Here is a 23,557-nt window from a genome sequence, read left to right as displayed (position 1 = left end):
TTCTTTTTGAAAAATCTTTATTGTTAATCACAAAGCGACTGTAGCCTTGATTTAGTTGTGACACAATAGTGCCATCTACTGAGCAGAACAAGTCACAACTGAACACAATAGTTCATAGAGCAGCTTTGATCTTAACTGCAGGAGGCATTACCGCAGGCAGGCTGCAATGTGACATGCAGTAGCCACTGTTTAGATTCAAATAAATTAAAGAAGAAAAAACGTTTCAAGAATTTTCTTTCCAACTGTGATTTTTCTTTTCTTTTTCATTTTTATTTTTTTGTAATCATAATACACTGCTCACAAAAATTAAAGGAACACTTTAAAGAAACACATTAGATACATCAGATCTCAATATGAAGTTGGATATCTATACAAATAACGACAGAGCAATGTCTTAGGAACAAAAGGATGCCAAGTCTTTTAATGGAAATAAAAGTTTTCTGCCTACAGAGGGCTCAATTGTGTAGACACCCTAAAATCAGAGTGAAATGAAGATGTGGCAGGCTAGTCCATTTTTTCAAAAACTTAATTTCTGCTACTCAAAATGCTTTTCCGTATCTTGTGTGGCCCCCACGAGCTTGTATGCATGCTTGACAACGTCGGGGCATGCTCCTAATGAGACGACGGATGGTGTCTTGTGGCATTTCCTCCCAGATCTGTATGAGGGGATCCCTGAGCTGTTGTACAGTCTGAGGAGCAACCTGGCGGCGCCTAATGGACCGAAACATAATGTCCCACAGATGTTCTATTGGGTTTAAGTCAGGGGATCGTGAAGGCCATTCAATTGTTTCAATTCCTTCATCCTCCAGGTACTGCCTGCATACTCTTGCCACATGAGGCCGGGCATTGTCATGCATTAGGAGGAAACCAGGACCTACTGCACCAGCATAGGGTCTGACAATGGGTCCAAGGATTTCATCCTGATACCTAATGGCAGTCAAGATGCCGTTGTCTAGCCTGTAGAGGTCTGTGAGTCGCTCCATGGATATGCCTCCAAGATCATCACTGACCCACCACCAAACCAGTCATGCTAAACGATGTTACAGGCAGCATAATATTCTCCACGGCTTCTCCTGACCCTTTCACGTCTTTCACATATACTCAGGGTGAACCTGCTCTCATCTGTGAAAAGCACAGGACGCCAGTGGTGGACCTGCCAATTCTGGTATTCTATGGCAAATGCCAATTGAGCTCCCGGTGCTGTGCAGTGAGCACAGGGCGCAGTAGACATTTGGGCCCTCAGGCAACCCTCATGAAGTCTGTTTCTGATTGTTTGGTCAGAGACATTCACACCAGTGGCCTGCTGGAGGTCATTTTGTAGGGCTCTGGCAGTGCTCATCCTGTTCCTCCTTGCCCAAAGGAGCAGATACTGGTCCTGCTGATGGGTTATGGACCTTCTATGGCCCTCTCCAGCTCTCCTAGAGTAACTGCTTGTCTCCTAGAATCTCCTCCATGCCCTTGAGACTGTGCAGGGAGACACAGCAAACCTTCTGGCAATGACACGTATTGATGTGCCATCCTGGAGAAGTTGGACTACCTGTGCAACCTCTGTAGGGTCCAGGTATCACCTCGTGCTACCAGTAGTGACACTGACTGTAGCCAAATGCAAAACTAGTGAAGAAACAGTCAGAAAAGATGAGGAGGGAAAAATGTCAGTGGCCTCCACCTGTTAAACCATTCCTGTTTTGGGGGTCATCTCATTGTTGCCCCTCTAGTGCATCTGTTGTTAATTTCATTAACACCACAGCAGCTGAAACTGATTAACAACCCCCTCTGCTACTTAACTGACCAGATTAATATCCCATAAGTTTCATTGACTTTATGCTATACTCTGATTAAAAAGTGTTCCTTTAATTCTTTTGAGCAGTATAGTTATCAGAATAATGGCACAGGTTGAAACCAATCCATGATCAGAATGTAATAAGTTTTGTTGAGGCATTCCAGTGTCAGGATATGTTCCACACATGAAGCAGTAATGATTTCAAGGGCCTAAACAAAAAAAAAAAAAATAAATACATACATACATACATACATACATACATACATACATACATACATACATACATACATACAGTGCATCCGGAAAGTATTCACAGCGCATCACTTTTTCCACATTTTCTTATGTTACAGCCTTATTCCAAAATGGATTTAATTCATTTTTTTCCTCAGAATTCTACACACAACACCCCATAATGACAACGTGAAAAAAGTTTACTTGAGGTTTTTGCAAATTTATTAAAAATAAAAAAATTGAGAAAGCACATGTACTTAAGTATTGACAGCCTTTGCCATGAAGCTCCAAATTGAGCTCAGGTGCATCCTGTTTCCCCTGATCATCCTTGAGATGTTTCTGCAGCTTCATTGGAGTCCACCTGTGGTCAATTCAGTTTATTGGACATGATTTGGAAAGGCACACACCTGTCTATATAAGGTCCCACAGTTGACAGTTCATGTCAGAGCACAAATCAAGCATGAAGTCAAAGGAATTGTCTGTAGACCTCCAAGACAGGATTGTCTCGAGGCACAAATCTGGGGAAGGTTACAAAAAAATTTCTGCTGCTTTGAAGGTCTCAATGAGCACAGTGGCCTCCATCATCCGTAAGTGGAAGAAGTTTGAAACCACCAGGACTCTTCTTAGAGCTGGCCGGCCATCTAAGCTGAGCAATCAGGGGAAAAGGGCCTTAGTCAGGGAGGTGACCAAGAACCCGATGGTTACTCTGTCAGAGCTCCAGAGGTCCTCTGTGGAGAGAGGAGAACCTTCCAGAAGGACAACCATCTCTGCAGCAATCCACCAATCAGGCCTGTATTGTAGATTGGCCAGACGGAAGCCACTCCTTAGTAAAAGGCACATGGCAGCCCGCCTGGAGTTTGCCAAAAGGCACCTGAAGGACTCTCAGACCATGAGAAACAAAATTCTCTGGTCTGATGAGACAAAGATTGAACTCTTTGGTGTGAATGCCAGGCATCACGTTTGGAGGAAACCAGGCACCGCTCATCACCAGGCCAATGCCATCCCTACAGTGTAGCATGGTGGTGGCAGCATCATGCTGTGGGGATGTTTTTCAGCGGCAGGAACTGGGAGACTAGTCAGGATAAAGGGAAAGATGACTGCAGCAATGTACAGAGACATCCTGGATGAAAACCTGCTCCAGAGCGCTCTTGACCTCAGACTGGTGTGACAGTTTATCTTTCAGCAGGACAACGACCCTAAGCACACAGCCAAGATATCAAAGGAGTGGCTTCAGGACAACTCTGTGAATGTCCTTGAGTGGCCCAGCCCGAGCCCAGACTTGAATCTGATTGAACATCTCTGGAGAGATCTAGTAAATGCTAACATTACTCAAAGTTATTGTCTGATTTAACATGCATTTTTATTACTATTTAATTTAATATTGTTTTTTGTATCAGTATACTGCTGCTGGATTATGTGAATTTCCCCTTGGGATTAATAAAGTATCTATCTATCTATCTATCTATCTAAAATGGCTGTGCACCGACGCTTCCCATCCAACCTGATGGAGCTTGAGAGGTGCTGCAAAGAGGAATGGGCGAAACTGGCCAAGGATAGGTGTGCCAAGCTTGTGGCATCATATTCAAAAAGACTTGAGGCTGTAATTACACTGGACATACATACATACATATTGAGCAATGAATGAGACTGGAGGTGGTGTGTGATAGGAAGCAGAGTCACCCGCTTGTGCTTACATGTTTCTGTCTGTGTAAATCTCTAACACATTTCCCATACAGTGTCGAGTCTTGCATTTGGATGTTGTGCAAATGACATTTCCTTGAGTTCCCCAACCTAATATTGCTTTTCTCTGTAGGCATTTCAGTTTTTCTGCCACGTCCCCAACAACATACATTTTGGAAAAGATGCTCAAAGTATTTTATTTCTAATGAAAATATACCAAAATAAAATGAAACTAACTTTTCATACTACTAGATTCTGACCACATGTACCTTTTAGATATTTAAAGCTCACACTACCCACCTTTTCATAGTTCACGTCACCTCAGTGCAGAGACACTTCTGTGGGCCAGAAAGAGAAAAATGGAAAAGTTCATTATGAGGGTTTAAATGCTCACAGTCCGAAGCTTATGTTAAACAAATTGGAAATGACCAAATGATGAAAATTTTTAGCAGTATGTTTTTACACCATATTACTTCAACCGTTTATTGCAAAATAAATTCTTGGTACAATTTTCATAAAACCCAAAGGGTGCCTATAAGATCCTTAATGAGTTTACCTTAAATATCCAACTCCTAATTAACTAATTTTTAGCAAGTGAAATTCATAGAAATCCCACATATTTGTAGACTTGAGTGGTATTTTGAAATCATACAATTTGAAATTCCTATATTGGCAAAGGTTTGCTTAGTGTTACCAAGTGAAGAAACCTGTGCATAAGAACACTTCACAACATATTTTAATATTACCTTAATATCTTCTCATATATGTTATCACTGGTAGGCCTGAAGTAGGTGTCTAACTTAATCAATGGTACAATGTCTGTTTATCTAAAACAGAGGTGCTGTGGTGAGGATGGAGACAAGCGCTCAGATGTTGTGGTTAGCATTTCCCCTTCAGACTTACCCATGTGACTCACCTCTTTCATGAAGAGCCCTCCAAATTTTGACCAACAAACAAGTGCAAATAAGGAAAGGAACTGTGATAAAAGGAAATAGCAGGTACCAGTGCCAGTTTCTTGTCCCTGAAACGTTCAAGAGAATAAAACAATTAGCTTGTCTAGCTGTTACTTAACCACAAGATGACAGATTCACTATTATATCTGGAATTGTGCCGCAGTGGTTAGCACTACTATAGCATTATTTCACCTTCCTGACTTTGAATCCTGAGCCCTGTGGTGTATACAAGGAGTCTGTATGCTCTTTCAGCATCTGCTTTTGATTTTTCTTTTGAGTTCTCCAGTTTACTCCCACATCCTTAAAGATGTGCCGGACAGGTTGATTAGCCACACTTGCACTGGGCCAGTTTTGCATTGCTATGAGCCTGAATGAGCACTGCTATGGATTGGCTGTTGGTCCAAGTCTTGGTCCTGCTTTGTACCTGATGCTACCATAACAGGTTTGAGGATGTTATGTTTGTAACTATTACGGTTACTTTTCCAGAGATTAGATAATGACGACAAGTAATGAATTGATTGGAATGTTTGACCTTAAATAAGATTTGTGTATTATGAAGATGTCCTAATAGTGTTAATATATTTATGGTAGTATTTAAATCAGATTTTTAAGATTATAAGTTTTTAAAATAGAAAAGCAGAAGCTTGTTTCATATGATTATGAGGTTGTCAGAATAGCCTTACACTGGGGGGAGGGGAGCGTGTGTGGTGTTTCTTTTCTCCTTTTTTTTTTATTTTAATGGAATTTGACTAGTATTTTCTTAAACTATTTTGGGTTTAGTAGTATTAATATTTAGGTGGATTATGTCATTGGCTGAGCCTCTGTCGCACGCACTTTTGTGACCTTCTCTGTGTTATGAGCCTTTAACTTGACTAAACTCCATTTAACATTCTCTCTCCTGCTGAATACCATTAACGAACAGCAGTGAGCCCACCCTGACTGTGCTTATATAATTGCTGGAGACTTTAACCAGGCCAACTTGAAGACTGTACTCCCGAAATTTTATTAACATGTTAAGTGTTCTACTAGAGGGGAGAACACTCTGGACCAGGTTTACTCCAACATCAAGCACGCGTACAGAGATATACCCCTCCCCGAACTCGGACAGTCCGACCATCTTTCTCTCCTGCTCTCCCCAGCCTACACCCCCCTCAGATGCAGTGCCAGGCCTTGTGATGATGCGGGTTTGCTGCATGCTCCCATCTGCTGTCCGGGAGTCCTTGAACCCAACACTGTTGGTAATGTCACCGATGAGCTTAGCAGAGAGGCATAACATAGCAAGGGGATGGTGTAAAAAAGTGCTAAGTGGTTTTATTTAAAACAACAACAAAAACAATGTTCAAATTAAATTAAAGTGCAGTATTTCAAAAGTCAATAAATAATCCATAAAAACAGGGGGGTATTTTTCGTACGTGGATTGCTCGTTTAGCTGGATGTAATTGTTGATGATTTGGCATGATCCTGGATCTGTCGGTTTTTTGGAACTCTTGCTGGATGTGTTGCCATAGCAGCAGATCCAAATCCACAAACCTGCTCGGAGCAGGTCTATGTAAACAAGGATTAGCTCACACACTTAGTCAGTGTCCGTGCATGGAATTCATTCAGTCATGGCTTCGCCGTTCATGAATGAGCGACCAATTAATATTGGTGCGCAAATTATACGAAGAGAATTTCATATAGAGAGGGTTTTGCGCGATCGGCAAGATCCTTTATTGCTCCCGGAGGAAATTCTTTTCGAAAGATACCGTTTTAGCCGAGGGGGAATATTGTACATCAAAGATTTATTAACACGTTATATTCTAAGTCAAACTCGGCGAAGTCGGACTCTCACAACTACACACACAGTATGCATTGCTTTGAGGTTTTTTGCAAGCGGCACTTTTTTTATATACTGTAGGCAATGCGGAAAATCTATCTAAAAGTGCAGTTTGCCAGGCAATTCGTAAAGTCTGTTTGGCTCTGAAATATTTCCTTCGGGTTTTCATAGTGTTTCCTGGACACCTGCATGTGCAGACAATAAAAGAGGCGTTTCATGCCATTGCAGGTAGGGACTACAAAGGCAAAAACACCCTCAGTTCCGTAAAGAATCTCACAATCAGCCTAACATTCTCATTACCCAGGATTTCCAAATGTGATTGGGGCACATGGGACTGATCAGAGTGGAGTTTGATCAAACAATATTTAGAAAATTTACCTCTCCTCCTGATGAATAATCAGACACAGTGTCTTCATCAAATATTTGACCTCCGTCAATATCTCGTTGGTCAGACACAAGTTCTAGGGACATTCCCTGCAACTGACCCAACAAAAAAGAGGGCCATATGGAACATACCTATGGCACACATTGAGGACAAATATATGCAATGACCATCCTTTACCTGAAATGAAGTGACCACTGCATCCTGCCACTGGTTATGAGGAGGAGCTTCCCACTGGAATGCCCTCAGAAACAGGGCGATGGGCATTTTGCTGGAGAGCCAACTCTTCTGCAGGGGTTAGGTCTGGACCGCGTGGACTTCCACCTGTTTGCTTGTCTGCCTTCTTATTAGCTTTAAAATTAATATTTTTTTTTTTATATTATATGATTCTTTATGTCAGCAATTCTTTAAATAGTTATATACCAATATTTACTAGTTTGTAGTATATTCTTGTACGTCACTTTAACCTGTTCCCATGTTCTCCTTGTGCTCACATTTGATCTGGAATTATGACATATTAAATAATTAATCTGACACATAGGAAATGAAACGCTGCTTTCAGTAAGTACAATGCACCTGCATTTAATTTCTCGGCCACTTTTTGCCAGCCGTCTTTTCTTGTTTGGGCTGCTTTTGCAGTGTTACCCCTTGTGCATATTAAATCTTGAAATCCTTTGAGTAACTAACACACACACACACAGCTGGTGTGGAAAAAAAAATGTGCCTGTTCTTTCGTCATTTTGTTGCAACCTATCAAAGACTTGCTCATCATGTTTTCTAGACTCAATACATAAGGGCTTTTCACTCAGTGCGGGCACGTGCAAACATCTCAGATGATTAGATCCAGCTAAACTAATCTACTACACCTCTGCATTTGAAAAACCAACTTATCCCGAATAAGTTTCACCAGCATTAACTCATCCAAGATGAGGCATCTGATCTGGGATGATCTAAGCGACATACGAAAAATGCCCCCCAGAAGTGAAAAGTGGAGGTTAAAAATTAAATAGAAAAACAGTCTTTTAAAATGCTGGAGAAAAAACAGGAGAGCCACTCTACCTGCAGCTGACCTTGTTTCTACCTGTTTCAGCTGATTGGATCACCTCACCGACCCCTGGCTCCGGTAGGCTCCTCCAGACAGTGACTTGGGTTCCACAGCGACCAGGGCGCCCACGCTGGGGAATACACACTCCTGCTGCCTTCTGCGGCCTTATGCGGAGAGTCATCCGCCTTTTGGTCACTCCTGCACTTCCAAATAAACTCTGCGGGAGCGACCACTACAACTATTCTCCGGGTGTCGGCCCAACAACCAGACTCCCTGCTCAGCTGCATGCGAGCCTGCACTTGCTCGCTCTCCTACACCGGCTTTCTCTCTCTCTCCACTGCTTCCTCCTGCAACCTCCGTTCTTTTCTTTCCTCTCTTTCTCTCCACTGCTTCCTGCGTTCTCCTGCAACCTCCATTTTTCTTTCCTTTCTTTCTCCTTTTTCTTAGCCGACTTGCGCTTCTATTTATCAAGAGGGGGCATGGCAGTCATGGCAATCAGCAGCCCCTGGGAACAATTACAGATGTGGACCGCTTCTCACCTGTGCACTTAGACGAGAAACGCCCACATCACGAACTCTTAGGAACTGCTTCAGCCACACCCCACCATGCCCCCTTGCAAAGCCGCGAGTACGGCGATTATTTATTAAAACTAGCCTTTTAACCGGGGCTGTGGACCCGCTATACTACAGGCTCACCATAAAGACTGTTACAACCTGGCCTGAAAATGCACTCTCCCAACTACAGGACTACTTCGAACAGATGGACTGGGACATATTTGAACACCAAGAGCTGGAAACATTCACAGGAATGGTACTGGACTATATCAGGTTCTGCATCGGATATGTGACTGTGGACAAAATCATTTGGGTTTTCCCAAATCAGAAACCCTAGATGACAAGCCAGGTCTGCACACTCCTCAGAGACCATGACGCTGCCTTCAGGTCAGGTGACAGAGCTCTTTACAGGGCTGCTCAAGCCGCTCTGAAAAGTGGAATTAAAAAAGCCAAGACGAACCATAAGAGGAGCATAGAGTCCCACCTGTCCAGCCAAAATACATGGGAGGTGTGGCAGGGAATACAAAACATTACAAACTAAAGAGGCTGTGATGCAACAACAGGAGATCTGAGTGCGCAGCTAGCAGAGGAGCTAAACTGCTTCTTTGCTTGCTTTGAATCATCACAACAGCAGCACTCACCTGCTCCAGCCCTGCTCCCACCCTCACTGGGTTCCTGCACTACTCCACTCACTGTAAATGGGCACGATGTCAGACTTGTGCTCCTGGCAGTGAATCCCAAGAAGGCTGCCGGCCCAGATGGAGTGCCTGGTAGGGTGCTCAGAGCGTGTGCCCACCAGCTCACCTTTATCTTCACCAAAATCTTCAACCTCTCCCTAGCCCAGGCAGTCATTCCATCCTGCCTAAAATCAGCCACAATCATACTAGTGCCGAAGAAGTCTCCTATCACCAGCTTAAATGAATAGGTAATTATGAACTGGTCACTCTTGGCCCCCCACATGTGTCTGGATAAAAGACTTTCTTACCAACCGGCTCCAGACTGTGAGACTCGGCCCCCACCACTCCTCCATTCGCACATTGAACACCGGTACCCCACAAGGCTGTGTGCTGAGCCCCCTTCTGTACTGTCTTTACACCCATGACTGCAGTCTGGCCCACAACAACAACCTAATCGTCAAATTTGCTGACAAGACCACAGTGGTCAAACTCATCTCAAAGGAAGGGAGACGAGGCAACTTACAGAGAAGGGTTCCTGAAGTTGGCAGCCTGGTGTTCAAAGAACAATCTGGCTCTGAACACCAGGAAAACCAAGGAGATCATTGTCGACTTCAGGAGGCACAGCACCGACTTAGCCCCCCTTTCCATCAACGGCGAGTGTGTGGAGAGGGTCCATACCTTCCAGTTTTTTGGCGTCTTTATCTCCGCTTATATCTCCTGGACAGATAACATCATAGCAGTCATCAAGAAGGCTCAGGAATGGTTACACTTCCTGAGGGTCCTCAGAAAGTACAACCTGGACTCCAACCTGCTACTGATCTTCTACCTCTTGTCCATCGAGAGCCTCCCGACATACTATATCACAATATGGTACGGCAGCTGCACCATGGTAGACAGGGAGAGGCTTCAGAGAGTAGTAAAGGCAGCACAGAAGATCATTGGCTGCCCTTTCCCCTCCCTGATAGACCTCCTGATGCCTCAGCAGAGCAAAAAACATCATCAAGGACAGCTCCCACCCTGGCTCTGATATGTTTGACCAGGTGTCCTCAGGGAGGCACTACAGGTGCATCACAACAAGGACAAACAGACTCAAGAACAGTTTTTCCCAAAAGCCATAACCATTCTAAACTCACACATGCACTTACTACACAGTCTAACCCCCCAACCCCTGGACTTCCTTCTATCCTTCAACTGTGCAATATCCAATATCTAAATGGTACTGATAATAACTGTGCAATATCTTTATACTGTACAATATCATTACTCTCAGGGTCCAACATCCACTACTCACTGCACGTGATCATCATTATTGTGCAATATTTAAATAATGTGCAACAACCCAATAGTGAATAGTTATTTATTCTTTCCAGTATTTAAATAATGTGCAATAACCCAATAGTGCAATAGTTATTATTCATTCCATATGCATAATGTGTTGCAGTACTTTTTTGCATCTTCTTTGCAACTTTTTGCACCATTTGTTTATTTGTTTATTTATTTGTTGTGTTCTACATATATGCCTGAACTGAACTGCTTTTAATCTCATTGCACATGTGTATAGTGACAATAAAAGGCATTCTAATTCTAATTCATTTAGGAGAGGCAACACCTTTGATGACCTGGCTGATGTTCACCCAGAGTCGTGATTATGTTACAGGAAAGAAGTAGATAGCAAATGCAGCACACTCGGTTTGACTAAGTGATAGCACCCTTTTAGGCAGACCTATGTGCTGTTATGCTGGGTTGCCTTGCTGTTTTTTCTATGATGCCTGTATAAAGTGGAATGGGTTTTGATGAGCCACCTGTTTCAATTAATAATTACATCTTTTTCTGAATTTAACCTTAAATCATTTTGAGAAGAAATATCCATCCACCATTTCCAAACTATTTTCTTCATGGTAGGGCTTCAGGTTAAAAGAACATATCTTTGTTGCTTTAGGCATAAGTCAGACAAAACTACTGGATAGAAGAGGAAGGAATATAGAGCTTTCTAGAACTTTATTTTCCCCAGTGGGGAGTGTGGCTTGTTAAAGAAGCTGAATAAGTAGATAGAACCTATGATCTGAATGCACACAAGAATGACAAAAAATTAAAACAAAGGAAAACTTCTGATTTTGCAGTCACAGTGAGGCAGTATGCAGGTGTATTGCTGTTGGTCATAATGGCACTCTGTGTTGTCGTCTTTCTCTCTTACCCTACTAAGTCCAGAGGGTCTCGTAACTAAGCCAGCCTTTTTAATTTGTCAATTTGATGGGCCTCTCTTGAAGTGGTGATACCGGCTTAGCAGGTGAAAAATTATATGTTCAATTATACTGCATTGTAAATTTATAATTAATTTAGAATTTGCTGAGGTTACTAAAGGTGTATGTGTGTGTGTTTTTCCCCTTGTTAATCAGTGCCAAAAAGACTACTTGAATCCATTGTGATTTAATCAATAGCAATACACTGTGAAAATGTCCAAGGGGTGAATACTTGCTGTGGGCACTGTAATTACTTTTGTTGCTTACAAGATGTCCTAGCAAATGTGAAAAGTTTGCCTCACTGATCAGCCGAACATGTCTGCAGAGTGAAGTGAATAACTGGAATCCTCTAAACATGAATAAACATAAATGAAGGTACAAACTGGATATAGGAGTGTCACCTAATGTACATCATATAAGTAAAAATTGACATCGGTGAGAGCTGTGATGAGTTAAAACAAAGATGGATGTTCACTTAAGCCATAAATCAGCATTAAGGAACCTCAAAGTGACGCTAAAGAGTTAATAATACAGCGTAGAAGCTGCAGAAGCTCACTATGATTAGGTGGAATAGGTTTTAATGAGCCACCTGTTTCAATTAATAATTACATATTTTTTTGAATTTAACCTTAAATCATTTTGAGAAGAAATATCCATCCACCATTTCCACACTATTTCCTTCATGGTAGGGGCTTCGGGTTACTAGAACATATCTTTGTTGCTTTAGGCATAAGTCAGACAGAACTACTGGATAGAAGAGGAAAAAAACTCGAGTTTTCTAGAACTTTATTTTGCCAAGTGGTGAATATGGCTTGTTAAGCTGAATAAATAGATAGTTCCTATGGTCTGATTGCACACAAGAATGACTGACTAAAATTGAAGAAAAATTAAAACGAAAGAAAACTTCTAACTTGGCAGTCACAGTGAGGCATTATGCAGGTGTATTGCTGTTGGTATAAAGGTGACCCAGTCTAATTTCCTAACAAACTTCTGCGGAATAATTTCTTGTCTGAAGTCTTCCACTGTTAGTGTGTCAGAGAGAGGATGTGCTGTATTTGGTCATAATGGCACTCCGTGTGGTCGTCTTTCTCTCCTACCCTACTAAGTCCAGAGGGTCTCATAACTGAGCCAGCCCTTTAAATTTGTTGATTTGATGGTCCTCTCTTGAAGTGATGTTACTGGCCCAGCAGGTGAAAAATTGTGGTCAATTTATACTGAATTTTAAATTTGTAATCGATTTAGACTTTTTTTTCTTGTTGATCAGTGTCAATAAGCCAATTTTATTTCATTGTGATTTAATGTATAGCAACACACTGTGAAACTTCACAAGGGGGTAATACTTTCTATGGGCATTGTATTTATTTTTTTTTATTGCTTACAAGATGTCCTAGGAAATCCAGACAGCAAATGTGAAAAAATTTATACCTCACTGATCATCCAAGCAACATGTCTGCAGAGTGTAGAGGATACCATGAATCCTCAAAACCTGAGTGAACATAGACAAAGATTCAAATTTCAGAGACCAGTGTCACCTAACGTACATCATATAAATAAAAATAGACATCAGGGAGAGCTGTGATGAGTTAAAAGAAAGATCTGTTCAGTTAAGCCATGTGTCAGCATTAAGGAGCGTCAAAGTGACACTAATGAGTTAATACAATGTAGAAGCTGCAGGAGTTCACAATGATTATAAGCCTGGTTAGTGTCTGCTTGAAATTTCCCATATTTTTCCCCATATTGGTTAATATGATCTCCATTTACTTCATATTTTTCTCACTTTCTAAATGTGTGCTTGTAAGTTGAAGGTAAATTTGGTGACTCAGACTGGCACACTGTGAATGAGCGTAAGTGCATGCTAACAATGCAGCTGGCCATGTGCATTTTTATTTGTGTTCTTTCCACATCTTAAAGATGTATGTGTTTGTTTGAGTAATTGTTCATTGGAAATTTTCGATTGAGCCCGATGGTAGAGTGTTGCTCCAGCATTACTTTCGCCATGTTGTTTATGGTATGGATTTAGAAGGTCAGATAAGAGATGAATGGAAATGTTGTTGTTGTTTTTTTTCTTTAATCCTGAAAATGTAAACATGGTCAGATAAGCTACAAAATTTTTTTTTTGTGCTGGCTACTGTCACCATTGTCAGTCATCTTCTTTCAGAAGAAGTAAACTATCACTGATAGTTAATAGCCTTCCTATATAAGTAATAACTGTGAAGACTTCCTGTCATATTTTTGTATTAACCATTCCTGTCAAATATTAGACAGTAAACAAATATTGCATACACTATTATCACTGTGGAAAAATGTCAAGCTATTTTTTAAAGACACTGTCACTCACCTCCTCGCGTGATATTCTTCCTCAGTGGCCGTGTCAGAGAGCTGTGGTTCACCACACACCCAATTTCTTCCCCTGAGATCCACAGAGAGGTCTTGACATGCAGAATAGAGCTGATGTTGTAGGTGCCATCCTGAAGGAGTGTGGGAACGTCTGGCAGAATAGGGTGGGTCACTTCATGAAGAGAGTGGTCCCAAGACAGGGTTATATTTGGAGGGTAGAAGCCCACAGCACTGCAGATCAGGTGGAGGATGTTGGGGTTTTCACTTGATGTCTGGTAATGGAGGTCCAGTTTGGGGACAGCTGTGACATGAAAATGAGTGGACAAGCATAGCTTACCAAGAATTTACAAACTGTTTGTTTTAGAGTTGTGAATTTATTTTATGGGTGCACTACTGAATCAAGGAGTGACAAACATTTTAGAGAAAAATGCAATATTTGGCTGGTTGAAGGATACTATGCATCGCTGTAGCCAGGGGGAGTTCAGACAGGTCCTTTGACTTGCCTCAAACACAAGGCCAGATTAATACCTCAGAGGGTCCAAATTTAAAAGGCCCCAAGTTTAACCCCTATTCCTCACTTCCACCATCATAAACACTGCATATGTCAGTAAGTACAGGCATTGAAGTAGTATAATAAAAAATACCAACTTTATATCAAGTCAGTTTAACTTTCCTTTTCTGTTCATTAAAGGGTTGGCACCCAAATAAATTTAGCAGAGGGGCACTGCATTTTCATGGGGTCTGATATGTGATTACAGTACAAATTAAGCCCACAGTATGTTCATTTCTCAGCAAATATGCTGCAGAGTGACTAAGCAACAAAGACGAGTGCAAGCCAAGCTTTGTAATGCGGAGTACAAGACTGCAGGTTCACACACGATGACAATACAAAGGCAGGTGTGTCGATAAAATATGTGGCACTGACACACATACAGAAAACCAACACCCAGCACTCAGTATACAACACTGTGCCATTGGACATCATAAAATAAAACGATATGTAAAAAAAAAAAAATAGTTCAGCCTCCCACTGCATGCTGCGAATTTAAGCAGTTAATACTGATCTATCTAAAGTAACACTGCACCAGGCAAATGCATGATATTATTTAGTAATAAATTTGTTTAAGTTCACCCCTTCAAAAGATAAGTTCAGTGGTTAAAGATTACATAAACTGAACTTCAGCTAAAGTCATATCCTCATAATTGCAGTGGACAAAAAAAGTGGATGGCAACATAAAAGACAAGGTAACCCTTTGTAATTTCTCCATTTTATGTACATCATCCATATAAAGGTCATTTTAATCATGATGAACAGTGGTTTTATCACAAAATTGTGTACTTGAAAGGAGAAACATAACAAAGTGAAATATAACACACTGTTGCTCAATTTAAAAGAAAATGGAAATCCATTTAATTAACAGGTAAATGTATGGTGAGTGCAGTATACAGTGCAACCTTACTCAGTGGCTCCTAAAGTCAAATCTCTATTAAGTGTTGCAGGCTTTGGTTAAGCTAGATATATCTTGTTTTGGACACAGTGGTCTTGCAATCAGAAGGTGAAAGACTTGAAGCAATTAACATTTTAACATGCAGATAAGCCAGTCATTAGTTTCTTCAAGTGGCTACTAAATTACATTCATATACTTTTCCCTCTCAGCAACCGTCTAAGAATGAAAATGAAAACTACAAGTAAAGCCATTGGGAGAACTGTTGTAGGCCTTCTGGAAAAAGTCAATTGAGATCCTCCAATCGTTAAGGTAAGGCGATGCCTTGAATATGAATGAATTTGTTTTTGCATGCATTTTTTGCTTTTTTTGTCTCCGTTTTGTACCGTGCCCTTTGTTCATAACCCTCCAAAATATTGACAACTGACACAATAACTTAATGTCTTGTATCATAAATGTGACCTACGGTATATGACTCCTGCTCTGATCATGCCCCACTCACTTATGTGTGTGGTGTTATTTTTGTAGTAGTGATGGGTGCCCTCATGGTGTTGCCATGAATTTTTTTGACTTTCAGTAAAACTTGGACTTTTCCTTTTATTAGGCATTTTTTCCCCTTTTATATGCAAAGGCTCCTTTGTGAGTAGAGCCTCAGGGTGAGAATTAGAGTTTGACTAATGGTATATTTGGACATGTTCAAATGGATAGCGGTTCAAAAAATGTAATAAGCTGCTGTGAATCGGCTGCTACAAACTTATAGGTAAATGAGCTAAGTTCCATTCCTGTGTTATGAATAAAAAACTGCAGTACAATTTTGTGAAATGCATTATTATATTGTATTTCTTCAAGGAAAGCATAATGTAATGAGGTAAGGCACAGGGTGGACTGTAAGGACATTCCAACAGATTTCTTGACTACACAGATCGTTCCTGCCTTGTCCCCAATAATTGCTGCATAGGTGCCAGCTTCTCTGTAGCTCTGCTGCATGAAGAAACCAAAGCTGAAAAATGCTACTTACTGTTAATACCATTTAGGATTTAGTTGCTGCTTTACATGTGAACATTTATGACAATATTATGTTTTAGTATTATCAAATATTATGTTCAGTTTTAAATTTATTATACCCTGTGTATTATAACCTGTAATATATTTGTTTAGTTCAGTTATAACCACTGTATATTGTATTAAAATTAACACTAATCTGGTATTTGTTTAAGAATTAGGACGAGAAAGAAAGGTATTAACTAAATATAATACAAAATGTTACAAGATAGGTCTACTAAAACAATATACCCCAACTTTTTACTAGAAATTCTTTGGCCAGGGAAATATAGTACAACATTTAATGAAAATTAACAAAATAGAAAACAAAAAGTTACATTTTTTTTAAAATAGACCCATAACGTCTGCAGTGTTCTCGTATTTGGGATACACTTATAGTCCACTGCATCACCCACCTAAATTCAAGTCACAATCTTTTGCTGAATGACCAGTAAAGTATGATAAGAATGGAGGTATTTATCAAACTTAATTGTGTCATATTTAGAACTTCTGACTCAAAACTCGAAAGTCCTGGTCCTCGGCCAAGTCCCAGCCTATGTGGAGTCTACACATCCTTCCCAGGTTTGCATGGATTTTCCTGCAGGTGCTTGCATACCAATGACATGCAAGCTAATTTAATTGGCTCAATGTTGACGGTTTTCATTGTGTGTTTATTTTCTGAAAATAATGTTCTCTCCAACCAGGTTTGGTGCCTGTCTGGAATTTGGTGCTGTTAGGTTAGGCTCTAATCCCTCAACTCTGATATGGATAACTTCATAGTGCTTACTGTGAATGAATGACAGCCTTAGAGTTCAATAGGCTCAAATTCCAAACCAGTCATTGTTTGTGTGGAGTCTGCAAGTTTTCTCATGTGTCCATGTGCTTTTTCTCTGGCTAGTCAGTTTTCCCCTTATCTTCATTAAAATAATTGGACTTTTTGTTATTTTTTTTATTTTATTGATTCTATTGTAATCATTCCATACAAATTGATCAATTCTTACAAAAAATAGGATTGAAAACAAATCAACCCCCACCCCTGAGAAAGAGAGCATGGCCAAGGGAATAAAACTTAAAGCTAGTAAACATAAATAAATTGATGAGTTTAATAGGCGGATAAAGATAACTGGAGAAGAAAAGGAAATGGGAAGAGAATCTGCTTCCTCAGTGCTTTAAGAGCTTTTTCTAAAATATTATTGATTAGATCCTGCCAAGTTTTGTAAAAGTTCTGCACAGAACCTCTAACTGAGAATTAATTGTTTTCCAATTTCAAATAATATAAAACATCAGTTACCCACTGACTTAAAAGAGGAGAGTTAGGATTCTTCCAGTTTAGCAATATAAATCTGCGTGCCAATAGTGTAGTGAATGCAATCACAGCTTGTTTATCCTTCTCCACAAAATAATTGGACTTTGTTAATATTATGGGCTGCGGCGGGCTGGCACCCTGCCCGGAGTTTGTTTCCCTGCCTTGCACCCTGTGTTGGCTGGGATTGACTCCAGCAGACCCCCTTAACCCTGTAGTTAGGATATAGCGGGTTGGATAATAGATAGGTGGATGGATAATATTATGGGCATGTGCCTGAATGTGTCATATGGCCTGGAATATTTAACAGGACTGACAAACACTGAGTTACCAAACATTTGTATCAAATTCAGCAGGATACTATATTAATATTTTTTATGATTTTAACGGGAATGTTAAATTGGCTTGGTATTAATGAATATGGGAGCGTGCATATTTGTACTCTGTGAATGGAATGACACCACGTTCATTGTGCCAAATAGTCACCAGCCAATGTGACCCAGAAAGGGTTTATCAAAGGAGTTCAGATTACTAATAACATTTTCTTTCAAATAACATATAGCCTAATTGTGCATTTTTGCATACAATAGGTGGCATTATATACGTGATTTATTTTATATTAAAAAATGTATACATTTTTTCTCTTAAAGCAGTTTTTTTTTCTACATTTTCAGTTGTCCCTTACCTCTCACCTCCACTTGTGAGCTCTTCCATATAAACTCCATTTTAATCGTCCCACACATCACAGAACAGTTGAAGTAACCAGAATCTGTAACCTTCAAGTCCGTGATGACCAGAGAGCTCGATAGCGACTCAGTGCTGATTGAAAACCGTCCTTTACCTCGAATATCCGTTTCCGCGTCTTCATTGCTGTTTAAATGAATGCGTCTGTGCCGCCAGAAGAACCGGGCACGTTTGCAGTTTTTCTCTTTATTTACGCTACAGTTTAATTCAAGTCGCTGTCCGATCAGTCGAGTGGCCGACTTGGGGGTGAGGAAGAGATCGTCAGCTAAACTCAAGAAGACACCTGAGAGAAATGAATGATCAGAAAACAAATGAAGATACTTTTGAAGTTTGCGTTTCGTGAAGATTTTTATTTACTGTATTTTCTTTAAGTAGATACTATAAAGTATAAAGTTGGGGAAAGCAATGATGTGCTTAGTAAGAACCGCTTGAACATCTATTGCACATTTTCGACACATTATTAAATTCTGTGGGTAGAATGGGATCAGCAGAATACTGCGGCCGATGCAGCCAGGATTTATACTGTACATTCTGAAAGAGAACCAAGCGGGACAATAGTCAAGGGATAAATAAAAGATACCCCTAATCCTAATTCATAAATCAGGGAGATGGGGATGGAGCCACCCTGACAGAAAAGTGCGAAATTGGAGGCATGTATGTTGGAGATGCTGGGAAAAAAATCCTCCGCGACCTTGGGTACGGGATTAGATAGTTCCGGCATCAGAATTTTGTATCCCCTTAAAATCTGATTAAACCGTTACTGCAGTGTACCTTGTATGAATTCTAAACGTTTTGCCTGTGAAATGAAAAATCATGGGGTCTGCTTCAATCTGCATAAAATAAAGGATGAAGTGGACGATTAATTTTGCCCTGAATTAAGTGTTATTAAGTTAAGAATTAAGAAGAATCAAGTGTTTTCTGCAATACAGACCCAGAAAAAAGGTGATGTAAGAAGACAATATACCTGCTTGCATAAACAATTCAGTTTAACGGAATTCATGTGTTCTCGAGAAAAACCCACTCGATAATATATACTGCTGGACAAAGTATACTTGCTTAACATATAAAGTCCGATTAACAAACACTCGCGTATCGTTTTACACAAGTCCGTGAGATTTGTTTTCAGTAATTTTAAAGAAAAAATATAATTTGCTTAAAAGTGAAAAAGTAAGTTTTTAATTAAACATCACGTTTCTCTTCGACTGTCCTCGTCTACATCACACAATCTTCACACCCCTCTTATCATTAAGTGATTTAGCAGAACACAATATCTTTATCTATGCTTTCGGCTTTTATCTTAAAATTATTTTAACTTGACCATTTCCAGTTCAAGATTCAAAGCTGACGTTTCAAAATCCGTAAATACTACATAAATTTAAGGGATTTTCAAAGGATTAGGCTATAAAATCTAAATACGCGTTTGTATTAAATACATTATTTTGGATTAGTTATCTTTATGTTCTCGATTAATTGAACGCTATATTAGTCCTTTGAATTTATTTCAGTGCTGTATATAAAACAATTTAACTGAAAATAAATAAATGAATAAATCTGCAGACGAGTCTGTGTGTGTTGTGCGTAACTCCAGTTAGTTTATATTGAAGGAAATATTTTATTTCCACGTATTCAAATACATTTATCTAAATAAGATTTAAAAACACATTTTGTGACATTTTCAGTTTCTTTTAAGAGCTATACTGTTTCGTCATATGTCCTAAACGAGAATTTCGTATAAAAGATAAACTGATCATTGTTCTGCTGTACGATTTTGCCCATTAACATTTCCAAAGTTTGAAGTTACTCACCAGTCAGATATACTGCCATCAGTCCTGTTTTTATCCACGACATTCTCTGCAGTTCAGCTTACCTCGTGTCTGCAGAGCTAAAAGCCTCAAACTGCAGTCTGACATTTCCTCTGGTTAACTTCAAGAGTCCGCTCCACTACAGCATCATCAGTAACATAAATAGCTGAACAAATAATAGACAAAATGCGATTTACCATCTGCACATCTGTCTGTTAAGACGTGCCTTTGATATTAGGAATACATTGTTCTCGGGGAATTGCACTGCATTTTAATTTTCACTCACTGAACAGTACTACACTGCATTTGGAAAGTGGTCAAGCAAGCATATGTGCGCGTGTGTAACATGCAATTGAACATACAGCATCAAAATATAAAGAAATACTCAGAATATTTAAATGTTTGCATTTCTAATGAAAAATTGCCAAAAGACAGCCAAAAAAACTTTAGATATTTAGGATACACATTATCCACCTATTATACATCATCTTAGTGCTGAGATCTGTAGCTATATGGTTGTGCATATGTATGTATCAATCAATAAACATGTCTTCAGAATGAAGAGGATAACTGGAATCCCCTAAACATGAATGAGCAGGGAAGAAGATACAAATTTAAGAGAAAATGCACCAGAACTGCAACCTTCTGTGACAAGGTGCTGCCTCCAACACTGCATGAAAGATATAAAATGTTTCACTTGGATGTATGTTTTCGGTATAATATATACATCTTCTTCTCTTGGCTGCTCCTGTTAGGGGTTGGCACAGTGGATCATCTTTTCCATATCTTCCTGTATTCTGCATCACAATTTAGCAACTGCAACATACTATTTAAACATTAGGAATCACAGAGTTTGATGTAAGAATGTCAGCTAGCGTACATGAAATAAATAAAAGTTGGCATCACTGAAAGCTGTGTTCAGTTAAAAGAAAAATGTGTGTTCAGTCAAGCCTTATAAGCATTAAGAAGGGTCAAAGTGGAATTAAAAAGTTAGTCGGGTTCTGCCGCATTGACACAGTATCTATGATTTAAAAGCCTACTTAGTGTCTGTGTTGTGTTTGCACATCCTCTCCATGTTGGTTTATATAATCTCAGTTTACTCCATATTTTTCTAACTGTCCAAAGGTGTGCATGTAAATTAAAGGTAAATTGGTGACTCAGACTGGTACGCTATGAATTGCACATGTGCATGTTATTTTTTGCTTTGCACCAGTGCTGTTGCCTATGCTTGTACTTTTTTCTCTCTCCTGGGTTTCCTGTTGACACCTCAATGATGTATACGTTTGAGTAACTATTGATCCTGAATTAGTGTGTCCTGTGATGGACTGGTACTTCATCCATGGAGAAATTTCCATATTTTGTTCAGCACTTCAAGGCACCTTAAACTGGATTTAACAAGTTTTATAAGAGATGAATGGAAGGCTGGAATTTCTGAAAAATGTTTCAATGATCAGATGAGGCTAAACTCAATGCTGTCTACTGATGTCTTAATATGAATCACTGCAAAACTGTTTTATTTATATATCTATTTGTTTTTAATGATTTCAGAAATGTGTTTCTCTTCTATTTGTTAATTGGGTGTGTGTGTGTATCTAACTAATGATTAAATTTTTTGGGAACAGCAATTTTGCACAGGCAACTGAATGAATTGCCAGCATTAGTTACTTACTCTCTGAAGACTTTCCATGTATAAAAATAAGTCAAAATTAAAAGTCAACAACCTATCACAATCAGTGTCATTTCTGTATTCATTCCTGCAATATGCCTGGGTCAAATTTGACCCAAGTTTGGTCTGAAATCAGTACAATCACTGTAAACATCACCTGTTTAGAATGAAACATTGCAGCATTTTCTACATTTCCCCCATTTAACTAACAATAATAACATCACATAATTTGTACAGTTGGTAAAATGAAAATTACCAACTAACCTCTTAGGTTCTTTTCTTATTGGAGAATAAGAAGAAAAGTCAAAACTATATACCTGTTATGTGTTTGTGTCTTCTTGTCTGTTGTATTCGACCTTAGGGACTTCTGTTAGCAAGCTGCTTCACTGACTGGGAGTTTCTTTTGCTTTCACTCCTTTATTAGATTCCCATTTACCACAAACACAGTGCATCTCAAGACTGTCCCCATGTGCCCTTTAAGGGACCACAGTTGGACGAGGAGTGAAAAATCTAAAACTCTCAACAATCCCTGTGCAATGAGGAATTACCTTTAAGCTCTCCAATCACAAGCTATGTTTATATACATCAAAAACAGTAATAGCAAAGACATGAAGTAATGCACTAAATCAAACATTGTGAGTTCAGTAAATCTTCATGCAGTTCCAGCAAGATATTAAATCTAATGTTCAGGTTACTTTTCATTATTATTAATTTATATGACTCCAAACAAAGTTGTATATCCTCATGCGAAAAATGAAAAGACAGATTTCTTGTGGTGTTAGGCCCAAAATTTGCATTGCTGTTAAGAGGATAAGTTGACATTTAATAGTTGAGAAAACAGAAAATGTTCACAAAATCATTATCAAAAGCAAATATTCTTGTTAAACTCAACCATGGTTAGTTTTTGAAAGCTGTAGCTGCTTAAAGATTTTAAATAGACTACAGATTAAAACATTCTCTGTAACTTTCACAGAAAACTCTGCACTTCTGTTCAACTTGAAAAAAACCTCTGATGGCTGAAAAGTTTTAAAATATATCTAAACTCCCTTTATTTGCATATTTTATTAGTCATTAAGGATCCATCCATCTATTATCCAACCCGCTATATCCTAACACAGGGTCACGGGGTATCTGCTGGCGCCAATCACAGCCACCACAGGTTGCAAGGCAGGAAAAAATCCCAGGCAGGGTGCCAGTCTACCACTGAGTCATTATGGAAGTTTGTCTAAATCCATGTCTGTCTTAGAAAAAGCAACATTTGCAAATAAATCACTGATTGAGAGTTGATTGTAGTTTTACTACTTCTCCTACACATCTTGCACTTTGAGCTACATCATTTGTATGAAAATGTGCTATATAAATAAATGTTGTTGTTAACAGTGTTTTAATTTATTTCTCTTATAGTTCATTTTGTTTTCTGCCACTTGGCATGACTTGAAACTTAGCTTGACAGGGCAGGATTATATGGACTTTTGGAGATATAGTTTGTACAGTTCGATGTGGTTTGGCTTTTTTCCTCATCTTCCTTTAGGTGGGATAGTTGTCAGTGCTTCAAGTGATCCAGTACTCACTGATACACAGTACTGGCACCTCTTCCAATTTCTGTCTAAAGTACCAGGTCCCACTGCCCCACACTCTTTAATCAAATGCTAATCAACTGCTATTAACTGAAGTTAAACTTTAATACTAGGAGTTGTTTGGAATTTTATCAATTTTACACTTAACGTTGATTTGCATATTATATTGATCACAAAAAAGTTGATCCCCCAATCATTCTTGTTCTTGAAGAGATTTAGACAAGGAAATGAATATAAATATTTGATTGTACAGCTCTGACTGCAGCACAGATTATCAGTTCCCA

At 39.4% G+C, this 23,557-nt stretch overlaps 1 protein-coding gene across 1 annotated transcript; it reads right to left on the bottom strand.

Moving 5' to 3' along the window:
• Positions 1–1,981: 1,981 nt before the first annotated feature.
• On the bottom strand, positions 1,982–20,116 carry LOC120536384 (natural cytotoxicity triggering receptor 3 ligand 1-like). Its single transcript, XM_039764708.1, has 5 exons — positions 20,034–20,116; positions 18,170–18,511; positions 13,697–13,996; positions 4,608–4,712; positions 1,982–1,989 (listed from the first exon to the last, which is right to left on the bottom strand). Exons 1-5 carry the CDS (start codon positions 20,074–20,076, stop codon positions 1,982–1,984), a joined length of 798 nt encoding a protein of 265 aa, XP_039620642.1. The 5' UTR covers positions 20,077–20,116.
• Between the last annotated feature and the right edge of the window lie 3,441 nt (positions 20,117–23,557).

The sequence above is a fragment of the Polypterus senegalus genome, chromosome 10 (genome assembly GCF_016835505.1).
Source record: "Polypterus senegalus isolate Bchr_013 chromosome 10, ASM1683550v1, whole genome shotgun sequence".
NCBI lineage: Eukaryota > Metazoa > Chordata > Cladistia > Polypteriformes > Polypteridae > Polypterus > Polypterus senegalus.
The sequence above is the reverse complement of the archived record's forward strand: the minus strand, read 5'-3'. Positions and strand labels throughout refer to the sequence as shown.